The 12,957-nt window shown below is 43.8% G+C and overlaps 1 protein-coding gene across 7 annotated transcripts in view; it reads right to left on the reverse strand.

The window, feature by feature from the left end:
- Positions 1-5,502: 5,502 nt before the first annotated feature.
- The window catches only part of c7h5orf34 (chromosome 7 C5orf34 homolog), a 34,624-nt gene continuing 27,169 nt past the window's right edge, over positions 5,503-12,957 (reverse strand). For 4 of the 7 annotated variants that reach the window (XM_059974228.1, XM_059974229.1, XM_059974232.1 and 1 more), the window contains 2 exons: positions 11,568-11,608; positions 5,503-8,799 (listed from right to left, as the gene is read on the reverse strand). In XM_059974228.1, the coding sequence (XP_059830211.1) occupies positions 8,543-8,799; positions 11,568-11,608 (298 nt within the window). In that variant the 3' untranslated portion in view covers positions 5,503-8,542. Of the gene's footprint in view, positions 8,800-11,567; positions 11,609-12,957 lie in introns of those variants that run through there. The other 3 variants (XM_059974230.1, XR_009513024.1, XR_009513025.1) reach the window with 3 other exon arrangements.

Genomic DNA, 12,957 nt, shown 5'->3' on the forward strand with positions numbered 1-12,957 from the left:
GGCAAATGCCATGTAAGCATTCATTTCAAGAGGTCTAGAATACAAGAGCAGGGATGTGATGCTGAGGCTTTATAAGACCTCAGTATATTGTGAACAGTTTTGGGCTCCTCATCTTAGAAAAGATGTGCTGGCATTGGAGAGGGTTCAGAGGAGGTTCACAAGGATAATTCTGGGAATGAAAGGGTTATCATACAAGCTCTGAGTCTGTACTCACTGGAATTCAGAAGGATGAGGGGGGATCTCATTGAAACCTTTCGAATGTTGAAAGGCCAAGACAGAGTAGATGTGGAAAAGATGATTTGCGTCATGGGAGAGTCTAGAACAAGGGGGCACAGTCTCAGAACAGAGGGGTGTCCATTTAAAATAGTTGTGGAGAAATTTCTTTAGCCAGAGGGTGGTGAATCTGTGGAATTTGTTACCACAGGCAGCTGTGGAGGCCAGGTCATCGGGGGTATTTAAGGGACTGATTGATAGGTTCTTGATTTGGATATGGCATCAAAGGTTATGGGGAGAAGACCCAGGATTGAGGCTGAGGAGGGGGAGAAAAGGATCAGCCATAATTGAATGGTGGAGCAGAATCAATGGGCCAAATGGCCTAATTCTGCTCCTATGTCTTATGGTCTAACTCGGAGAAGCCCACATCATTCCTGCTAATTAACTATGCTTCAAGTTCATCTACCTTATTTTATATACTGCATGCATTCAAATGTAACACATTCCTGTAGAAGGAAGGATTCAAAGGGGGGGGAGGGGCCACAGTGGTTGACAAAGGAAGTCAGAGATTGCATTGAATTTAAAAAAAGTATGATAGAGCTAAGGTGAGTGGGAAGACAGATGATTGGGAAATTTTTAAGGAACAACAGAACTTAACTAAAAAGGCAATATGGGGAGAAAAAATGAGTTACGAACGCAAGCTAGCCAGGAATATAAAGGATAGCAAAAGCTTTTTTAGGTATGTGAAGAGAAAGAAGATAGTTAAGAACAATGTTGGGCCCTTGAAGAATGAATTGGGTGAAATTGTTATGGCAGAAGAATTTAATAAGTACTTTAGATCTGTCTTCACTGGGGAAGACACAAGCAATCTCCCAGATGTATGGATGGGCCAAGGACATAGGGTAACAGAGGAAATGAAACAGATTTGACATTAGGAAGGAAATGGTGATGAGTAGACTGAAGGGACTGAAGGCTAACAAATCCCCAGGTCCAGATGGCCTGCATCCTAGGGTACTAAAGGTGGCGGCTCTGGAAATTGGGGATGCATTGGTAATCATTTTCCAATGTTCCTTAGATTCAGGATCAGTTCCTGAGGATTGGAGAATGGCTAATGTTATCCCACTTTTTAAGAAAGGAGGGAGGAAGAAAACAGAACTATTGTCCTGTCAGCCTAACATCAGTAGTGGGGAAGATTCTAGAGTCCATTATTAAAGATGAAATAGTGGCATATCTAGATAGCAGTGATAGGATTGGGCCGAGCCAGCATGGATTTACCAAGAGCAAATCATGCTTGACTAATCCATTGGAGTTTTTTGAGGATGTAACCAGGAAGTTAGACAAGGGAGATCCAGTGGATGTAGTGTACCTCAATTTTCAGAAAGCATTTGATAAGGTCCCACATAGAAGATTGGTGGGTAAAATCAGAGCTCATGGCATTGGGGGGAAGATATTGACATGGATAGAAAACTGATTGACAGATAGAAAGCAAAGGGTAGCAGTGAATGGGTGTTTCTCGGAATGGCAGGTGGTGACTAGTGGGGTGCCACAGGGCTCGGTATTGGGACCACATCTGTTTATGATTTAGATGAAGGCATTGAGAATAACATCAGCAAGTTTGCTGATGATACTAAGCTGGGTGGCAGTGTGACATGTGATGAAGATGTTAGGAGAATTCAGGGTGACTTGGATAGGCTGGGTGAGTGGGCAGATGACGTTTAATGTGAATAAGTGTGAGGTTATCCACTTTGGGAGTAAGAACAGGAAGGCAGATTATTATCTGAACGGTGTAGAGTTAGGTAAAGGAGAAATACAAAGAGATCTAGGAGTCCTTGTTCATCAGTCACTGAAGGTGAATGAGCAAGTGCAGCAGGCAGTGAAGAAGGCTAATGGGATGTTGGCCTTTATTACAAAGGGAATTGAGTACAAGAGCAAGGAAATCCTTTTGCATTTGTACAGGGCCCTGGTGAGACCACACCTGGAGTATTGTGTACAGTTTTGGTCTCCAGGGTTAAGGAAGGACATCCTGGCTGTAGAGGAAGTGCAGCATAGATTCACAAGGTTAATTCCTGGGATGTCCGGACTGTCTTACGCGGAGAGTTTAGAGAGACTGGGTTTGTACACACTGGAATTAAGGAGATTGAGAGGGGATCTGATTGCAACATATAAGATTATTAAGGGATTGGACAAGATAGAGGCAGGACATATGTTCCAGATGCTGGGAGAGTCCAGTACCAGAGGGCATGGTTTGAGTAGGTAGGTCATTTAGGACAGAGTTAAGGAAAAACTTCTTCTCCCAGAGAGTTGTGGGGGTGTGGAATGCACTGCCTCTGAAGGCAGTGGAGGCCAATTCTCTGGATGCTTTCAAGGAGCTTGATAGGTATCTGATGGATAGGAGAATCAAGGGATATGGAGACAAAGCAGGAACCAGGTATTGATAGTAGATGATCAGCCATGATCTCAGAATGGCGGTGCAGTCTCAAAGGGCCGAATGGTCTACTTTTGCACCTATTGTCTATTATTCAGTTCTTCTATATTGATCACCTTTTATGATTTGACCCTTTTACATTGTAACTCATCCTGTTATTAATCAGCCTGTCCTTGCTAGCAGTCTCACTGCACATTCTGTTTGTTGCAGGCTTGAAGGGCCAAATGGTCTACTTCTGCACCTATTGTCTATTGAAGATCAACTGCCCCATCCTCAGCTCTATCACTCCAGTTCCCACCCCCTGCCAAATTAGTTTAAACCTTCCCCCACAGCTCTAGCAAACTTGGCCGCAAGGATATCGATCCCCTTAGTTTCTGGTGTAATCCATCCCTTGTGTACATGTCGTGACTTCCCTATTGCGCTGCATGACCTTCAAAAGTGCTACAGGGCTTTACACCATCCGAAGTGTTTCTTTCCCCCATGCAGCTAATCTGATCAACTGTCCTAGTTAGCCCCTGCCCCCACCCTACTCCTCCCACCACTGTACTGTAAACCATTTATATTGTACATACTTGCTGGTATTTATGCACATATCTGCATTTCAACGTTTAACTTTAATTTTTATATAATTCTAATTGTTGAACCATGACACACCAACACACCACAGCAAATTCCTAATACACACAGATAGACAATAGGTGCAGAAGTAGACCATTCGGCCCCTCGAGTCTGCACCGCCATTCTGAGATCATGGCTGATCATTCACTATCAATACCCAGTCCCTGCCTTGTCCCCATATCCCTTGATTCCCCTATCCATCAGATATCTATCCAGCTCCTTCTTGAAAGCATCCAGAGAATTGGCCTCCACTGTCTTCCGAGGCAGTGCATTCCACACCTCCACAACTCTCTGGGAGAAGAAGCTCTTCCTCAACTCTGTTTTAAATAACTGACCTCTTATTCTCAATCCATGCCCTCTGGTACTGGACTCTCCCAACATCTGGAACATATTTCCTGCCTCAATCCTATCAAATCCTTTAATTATCTTAAACGTTTCAATCAGATCCCCTCTCAATCTCCTCAATTCCAGAGTGTACAAGCCCAATCTCTCCAATCTCTCTGCGTAAGACAGCCCTGCCATCCCAGGAATCAACCTAGTGAATCTACGCTGCACTTCAATTGCCAGAATGTCCTTCCTTAAACCTGGAGACCAAAACTGTACACAATATTCCAGGTGTGGTCTCACCAGGGCCCTGTACAAATGCAAAAGAATATCCTTGCTCTTGTATTCAATTCCCCTTGTAACAAAGGCCAACATTCCATTTGCCCTCTTCACTGCCTGTTGCACTTGCTCATTCACCTTCATTGACTTAACTAGGACTCCTAGGTCTCTTTGCATTTCTCCCTTACCTAACTCGACACCATTCAGACAATACTCTGCCCTCTTGTTCCAGCTTCCAAAGTAGATAACTTCACATTTATTCACATTGAATGACATCTGCCAAGTATCTGCCCACTCACTCAGCCTATCCAAGTCTCCCTGTATTCTCCTAACGTCCTCTTCGCATGTCACACTGCCACCCAGTTTAGTATCGTCAGCAAACTTGCTGATAGTTTTCAATGCCCTCATCTAAATCATTGACATAAATCTTAAAGAGCTGTGGTCCCAATACAGAGCCCTGTGGTACCCCACTAGTCACCTCCAGCCAGTCTGAGAAACACCCATTCACTGCTACCCTTTGCTTTCTACCTGCCAACCAGTTTTCTATCCATGTTGAAACCCTGCCCCCAATGCCATGAGCTCTGATTTTACTCACCAATCTCCTATGTGGCACCTTATCGAATGCCTTCTGAAAATCTAGGTACACAACATCTACTGGCTTACCCTCGTCTAACATCCTTGTTACACCCTCAAAAAAAACTCCAACAGAATCCTTGTTACACCCTCAAAAAACTCCAACAGATGTTGAAAAGTTGAACCTTGATGCATTTTATCATAGGCCCTGACCCCTCTCTCAGCAGCACACAAAACAAAAAATCAACATATCCAAGTCACTTAGATCAGGTAAAAGGAAACTCCCTTTCTGCCCATGATGTGGTGACAATGGTTGTTGGGAGCTGAGAGTCATAGGACATCGCTGTTGGTATTTGGTAATGTGACAAACTATTCATACATAACCATTCATTACAACAGCGCATCAAATTAGTACAATGGAAAGCATTAACAGAATGCATAATGAAGTGCTATAGTTACAGAGTGCCATGCAGCACAGATATTTGTAAGGTCATAACATGGTAGATTGTGAGGTCAAGAGCCCACCTTATTGTACTAGTGGATTATTTAATACAGTGGTATTTATCTTCTGCCCTACGTCCAGATTATGCTGGTTGCTTTTCTGAGGCGGTGATAACTGTAGGTCGAGTCCGTAGAGTAGAGGCTGGTTTCTGTGATGCCCACAACTCTACAGTTGCTTGTGGTCATGTGCAGAGTAGTTGTTACACCAGGATAGGATGCTTTCTATGGTGCACTGATATGTTAGGTGAGGGTTAAAGGGAATATGTTGAATTTCTTCAGCCTTGTTGAGTATAACTGTGGTGTCAACATGGTTGGACCAGGACAGGGTATCTGTGATGTTCAGTTGTAGAATCTGATGTTTTTGAAGAGATGACCAAGAGAATTGATGATGGAAGAACAACAGATATTCCCATCACTGCCTGTATTTCCGACAACTGAGAGCTTCTCCTGGAGACAACAGCATAGATTTTCTGCTCTTATGAGCACCCAAGCCTTTTCTACCATGCATTCAAGGTGGAAGTCTTGGGCAAAACATTGAATGCAACAGAACTCACTACTTCAATAAATGATTTGAAATAAACAACCCCCACATTTTATTCACTATAAGGTACAGAATGGCACAATACAATCTACAGAACTTGCAAAAATCATCAGTATATATATCCAAAACATGTGCTTTCACTTCTGCTTTTGAGGCCAACCTGTAGTAGTGCAAGAGACCGCAAGAAAGATTAGCATTTATATTAAATCTCATTCTAAGTCAAAACACTCACATACAAGTTACTTTGCGGTGTGGCCTCTCTTCCCCCACCCTGCCCCACCTTTAAGTAGGAAATTCTTCCTACGTTCTTGCTGAAAGAATCCACAATTATTTCCTGGAGCTGGGAACCTTTGAAGCTTTAACCTTTCCCTGGAAGGGGTTTGCAAAGTGCAGTTATTCATTGAATGGATCCAGAGCACCACAGTATTCACACAGTCCATGTTGTCCATCTTGGCTAACTCTCTACACAGACGGTGGTGGGCATCTGGAATCTGCTGCCTGCAATGGCTGTAGAAGCAGAGACATGGATTTTTAAGACATTCAGATAGGCACTTGAATGTGAGGAAAATGGAGGGACATGGACAACGTGTAGGCAGGAGAGATTAGTTAGCCATTTGACTGGTTCAGCACAACATTGTGGCCAAAGGTTCTGTGCTGTTCTGTCCTGTCTAGGCAAGTCCTCCTTGCCTGCACTTGGCCCATACCCCACTAAACCTCTGATACACATACCTGTGCAATGTCTCTTAAACATTGTGATTACATTCACTTCTATAGTTTCCTCTGGCAGGTCACACTACGTAACCACCACCCTCGGTGGAAACACTATCTTATTATGTTTTTGTGTGCTGAATCAGATCTTACTTTATTCTCCCTTACACTCGTGAACTGGAAATGCATTAAACAACTTGAAATTTTTCTCCTTTCACCTTAAGCCTATGCTCTCTGGCTTTAGACTTCCCTGCCCCTAGGAAAAGGACTATACAGATAGATGAGAACTGTCTGCTGTCGAGCTTTAAGATTTATTTCCCTCTCAGAGCGTGGATGGCCTGCAGACTACTTCCCACCCTTAAGTGATCAGTAACTGCACTGGTATTTGTGGATCCTACTGGGTAAAATGGGGAGTCCACTGTCCTGAAGCAAGACTATGATTAATTTCTACAACATCGAGAGGATAGACTAGGGACAGGTCTGTGCAAGACACACCAGCTGGTGCAGAGTACCCGCAACAGCAAGGTTTCACTCACATCAGGGTGTCCAGAGCAGTCTACGACCAGGGCTTTGCTCTGCATACAATCATTATTGTAGGAAGCTGCCAGGTTTCATTAGTAACAGGTAGTCAAAACTGCCCAACCCATCACTGGCACCAGCCCACCCACCACCAAGGACATATACGCAGAAAGGGCCAGCAACATCATGACGGATTTCCCCCACCCTGCTCATGGACTGTCTGTCCCACTCCCATCAGGGAGGAGACTATACAGCATCCACGCCAGGACCACCAGACTCAGACAGTTACTTTCTCCAAGCGGCAGTTCTGATCAACAACGTCTATCCATTAACCCACCTCTCCACATCCCCAACCACCTGTCAGTCACTTTATGTACAGATACGTGTGCCTAGTGTTAGTTTATGGACATAATCTACATATTTCAGTTATCTTATGTATTTATATTTAAGAGTGTTTTTAGAATTATTATTGTGCTCCTTTGTGGGTTTTTTTTTGCATTGCATCTGATCTGGAATAATAATTATTTTGTTTTTGTTTACACTTGTATATTGCAAATGATATTAAACAATCTTGAATCTTTAAGTGTTGTTGGTTGAAGAATAAACACTGGCTGGTACTAATATCCCCATTCTTGTCCATCAGAGGAGAGATGTTCTTTGTGTCTCAAGTGAACGATAGTCTCTGACTGCACTGCATATTGGTCACAGATTCCACAGCAGGGAAACATGCCCTTACCTGCCGACTTAGTTGCCCTGCCAGCAAGTCCTGCTGCCTGTGTTTGGTCCATATCCCTCTTTACCCTTTGCAGTCCATGTATTTATCTGGAAGGCTTTTATATATTGCTAATGTACCTACCTCAACCACCACTTCTGGCAGGTCATTTCAAATACACACCACTTTTTTTGTGAAGGAGTTGCTCCTAATCTCTCACCTTTGTCTGACACCTACACCCCCCCCCCCCCGAGAAAATGACGATGTGCTTTCACCCTGACTAAACCCCTTATGATCTATCAGGTCACTCTTGTTGCAAGGAATAAAGTCCCAGAGTACACACAACCCCTCCTTGTAACTCAGATCCCCAAGTCCGGGCAACATCCTGGTAAAACCTCCCTATAATAAACCATGCACGACTGTTTGTTTATTTGGAGAAACAGCGCGGAACAGGCCCTTCTGGCCCTCCCCAATTTAACCCTAGCCTAATCACGGGCAATTTACAATCACCTACTAACCTTTGGACTATAGGAAACCGGAAGACCTGGAGGAAACCCACACATCCCACAGGAGGATGTACAGACTCCTCGCAGTATTGAATTCTGACACCCCAAACGGTGGTTCCCATCTGTTGCAGCTTCGGACAGCCACATGACCACCCCCATGGTCACCATAGGGAGGTGGAGTTTTGCTGTTGCACCCTCACCCTCTACCTGGCTCCGTCTACCTGCCCATTCCCCAATTCTATCACTCCCCTCCTCTACCTGACTCCACTCTTCTCCCTCCCCTGTGGCACAGGGTTTCCACCTGAAACGTTGACAATTCTTCTCCCCGCAGCAGCTGCTCGATCTGCTGATCCTCCACCAGATTGTGCATTGTTTCAGGTCCGCAGTCTCATGTGCCTCCACCACCTCGGAACCCTCATCTCTGCAGTATTTGTGCATCTTCTAAAGACCAAGAGGGCACCATAATCACATGGAATTCAACTAGATGGAGAGTCCATTACCCCGAAGTTCACGATACGCCTTTGAATGCACAGTGACAAGCAATGTAACTGATCAAATCCCTGGGTTAGGTTCTTTGATCTGGCCTTCCCCGCTTCAACCTCAGACCAGGGGACATTGATCTGTTACCCGCTGCACCCCTTTGTTTCCCTGATAGTGCTCAACTCTTTGCCTCTCTTCCGTGACTTTTCCCTCTGCACTTCCCGGTTCGCCTCTAGCAGTAGCTCGATATCTTGGATCGCCCTGCCTGTCTTTGTCAGCGCTCCCTCGACGCTCCAGCCCTCCTCTGCCTCCGAGTGGCTGGTCTCCTCAGGCCGCTGAGTGACAGAATGGTCAAGCGATGAGGGCTCTCGCTTCAGACAGCTGGAATTCTCTAGCAGAACTACAAGGACATGTGTTAAAAAAAACTGTAACGAGAGATTGGACAAATTTAGACAAACCACACCTCCAACCCCACCAGTGAACACGATGCCAATGTGGAAACTATATGTTCCATTGTTAACTGACAATTAAAACCTACAATGACAAATTGTGTACAATAGGGTCTTTTAAGAGCCTCTTAGATAGGTACATGGAGCTTAGAAAAATAGAGGGCTATGAGGTAGGGTAATTCTAGGCAGTTTCTAGAGGTCACATGATCGGTACAACATTGTGGGCTGAAGGGCCTGTAACGTGCTGTAGATTTCCATGTAACATGTTTGCACGGCAGCGTAGCAGTGAGCGCATCGATTTATAGTGCCAGTGACTGGGATTCAATTTCCAGCGCTGTAAAGAGTTTGTATGTTCTCCGTGTGACCGCCTGAGTTTCCTCCCACATTCCAAAGATGTAGGTTAGTTGGGTGGCATGGGACTCATTGTGCTGGAAGGGCCTGTTAGCATAGTTTCTCTAAATAAATAACTTCAGAGTGTACAGCAGAGTACAGACCTTTTTGGCCCACAATGTTGTGCTGACCCCTTATCTGTAGACATGAACTTCCATGATTCAGGACAGGTGTGAGAAAAGGGCCCAAAGGATCACTGGGGACCAGTCACCCCAACTGTTCCACCATCTATTCCAGCTGCTACCATCCGGGAAATGGTACCTCAGCATAAAAGCCAGGACCAACAGGCTCCGGGACAGCTTCTTCCACCAGGACATCAGGCTGATTAACTCAAGCTGATTTGAGTGTATTTCTATGTTACACTGACTATTTTGTTTATTATAAATTACTGTGATTGCATATTTACACAGGGACGTAACAAAGATTTTTACACCTCATGTAGATGAAGGATGTAAGAAATAAAAGTCAATTCAATTCAATTTGTATCATATCACAGGAGATCCATTTACCAGCTTCTGTTCAAGAACCCCTAATGCCCGAAACCAGGGGTTCCTAACATTTTTTTATGCTATGGACCCCTACCATTAACTAAAGGGTCCATGGACCCCAGGTTGGGAACCCCAACCCTGTTTAACCATCCCTACAGCGTTCTGGTTTCCATAGAACATTACAGCACATAAACAGGCCTTTTGGCCCTTCTTGGCTGTGCCGAACCATTTTTCTGCCTAGTTCCACTGACCTGCACCTGGACCATATCCCTCCATACACCTCACCCATGTACCTGTCCAAGATTTTCTTAAATGTTAAAGGTGAGCCTGCATTTACCACTTCATCTGGCAGATCATTCTACACTCCCACCTCTCTCTCTGTATGAAGAAGCCCACCCCCCAATATTCCCTTTGAACTTTTCCCCATTCACCCTTAACCCATGTCCTCTGGTTTTTTTCTCCCCTAGTCTCAGTGGAAAAAGCCTGCTTGCATTCACTCTATCTATACCCATCATAATTTTATACACCGCTATCAAAACTCCCCTCATTCTTCTATGCTCCAGGGAATAAAGTCCTAACCTATTCAACCTTTCTCTATAACTCAGTTTCTCAAGTCTAGGCAACATCCTTATACACCTCTGCACTCTTTCAACCTTATTAATATCCTTCCTGTAATTAGGTGACCAAAACTGCTCACAATACTCCAAATTCAGCCTCACCAATATCTTATACAACCTCACCATAACATTCCAACTCTTATACTCAATACTTTGATTTATAAAGGCCAATGTACCAAAAGCTCTCTTTACAACCCTATCTAACTGTGACACCACTTTTAGGGAATTATGTATCTGTATTCCCAGATCCCTCTGTTCTACTGCACTCCTTAGTATCCTACCATTTAACTTGTATGTTCTACCTTGGTTTGTCCTTCCAAAGTGCAATATCTCACACTTGTCTGCATTAAACTCCATTTGCCATTTTTTAGCCCATTTCCCCAGCTGGTCCAAATCCCTCTGCAAGCTTTGAAAATCTTCCTACACCTCCAATCTTTGTATCATCATCAAATTTGCTGATCCAATTTACCACAGTATCATCCAGATCATTGATATAGATGACAAACAACAATGGACCCAGCACTGATCCCTGTGGCACACCACTGATTTCCTGTCAGATTTAGGCCATTGTGTCTGTGCCATCATCCAGCCATGGCTGATTTTTTTTTTCCAAGCCTGTTCTCCTGCCTTCTCCCCATAATCTGTAATCCGCTTACCAATCAGGAATATATCAACATTTGCCTTAAATACACCTAATAACTGTGGCAGTGAATTCAACAGATTCACCACCCTCTAGCTGATCAAACTCTTACTCATCTTGGTTTTGAAGGAATGTTCCTTTATTCTGAAGTCATGCCTTTGGATCCTAGACTCCCTTACTAATGGAAACATCCTCTTTACATTCCCTCTGTCCTGGTCTTTCTGTATCGGGTGGGTTTCAACATGCTTCCTGATATCTTTAAATGGTTGGAGTCTAACCTTGGAAATTCCTTCCTAGGAGGTCAGTGAATCTGTGGAATTCATTGCAATGGATGGCTGTGGAGGCCAAGCAATTGGGTATATTTAAAGTGGAAGTTGATAGTTTGTGATTTGTCAGGACATCAAAGATTACAGACAGAAGGCAGGAGAACGGAGTTGAGAGGGATAATAAATCAGCCATGATGGAATGGCAGAAGACTCAATGGGCCAAATGGCTTGATTCTACCCCAATGTCTTTATGGTCTAATGAAACACATACACATATAGTGACACAGCTGATAATGATATATATAGCATAAAGGATACAGTTAAACCTTTGGATTTTTTGAAGTTCTGAGATGACAGACCTGGAAAATACAAAAGCTCATGAAATACAAGGAAAGTCTTTGCCCGCAGGACACAAAGTGTACGCTCTCTTCTCACTGCAGCCATCTGAAAGGAGGTACAGCAGCCTTAGTCCCACACCACCACGTTCTGGTTTAGCCCTCAACCATCAGGCTCCTGAACCAATGAGGATAACTTCACTCACCACTACTACTCTGAACTGCTTCCACAACCTGTGCACTCACTTTTAAGGACTCCTTTCTACTCATGCCCACAATATTATTACTTGTTAATTTATTATTAATATTTTATTTCTCTTTTTGTACTTGCATAATTTGTTGTGTTTTCAATTAGTCTTTGTTTGTGTATAGTTTTCCATTGATTCCATCGTGTTTCTTTGTGTCAGCTGTGAATGCCCACAGGAAAATGAAGCTTGAAGTGTTTGGTAGGTTAACATGGCTCGACCGATCTGTTTCATTCAGTCACACATTAGAAACAAAAATCTGAAGGTGCTGGAAGGCAGCATCTGTGAAGGAGGAAAGAGTTAGTGTGTCAGATCAACAGCCTTTCACCAGAGCATTGACCTGAAATTGTCAACAGTTTCTCTTGTCACAGATGCTGCTGGTTGTTGACACAAATGATGCATTTCACTGCTTGTTTCCATACATGACAAAGCTATCCTGAAAGAGGAGAGGGGGACAGGGTAGACTAATTCCTGTGTTCAGTTCAGAGTCCCAGAATCTACATGGTTATATGATTTTTTGACTTCAAAACGCAGGCTTTCAAGAAGCATGTTTTTCATAGAACACTACAGCATAGAAACAGGTCCTTCAGCCCATCTAGTCTAAGCCAAACTATTAACCTGCTTAGTCTCATCAACCCACACCCAGACCATAGCACTCCACACCCTTCCCATCCATGCACTTATCCAAATTTCTCTTAAGTGTTGAAATCAAACCCACATCCACCACTTCCACTGGCAGCTCATTTCACACTCTCACCACCCCGAGTGAATAAGCTTCCTCTCAAAATCCACCTTCACCCTTAACCCTTGACCTCTAGTTCTAGACTCAGCCAACTTCAGTGGAAAAGGCCTGTTTGCATTAACCCTATCATCCCCCTCATAATATGCCTCTATCAAATCTCACCTCATTCATTAACCTTCCAGGGAATAAAGTCTTAACCTATTCAACCTTTCCACATAACAAATCCTCAATTCCTAGCAACATGCTTGTAAATTTTCTCTGCACTCTTTCATTGGAAATGGTTTATTATTGTCACCTGTACCGAGACGCAGCGAAAATTCTTGTCTTGCATATTGTTCATACAGATCAGAATCGGTTTTAGTATCAACACAAGCCTTTGGAATGTG

Source organism: Hypanus sabinus, chromosome 7, assembly GCF_030144855.1.
Source record: "Hypanus sabinus isolate sHypSab1 chromosome 7, sHypSab1.hap1, whole genome shotgun sequence".
Taxonomy (NCBI): Eukaryota; Metazoa; Chordata; class Chondrichthyes; order Myliobatiformes; family Dasyatidae; genus Hypanus; species Hypanus sabinus.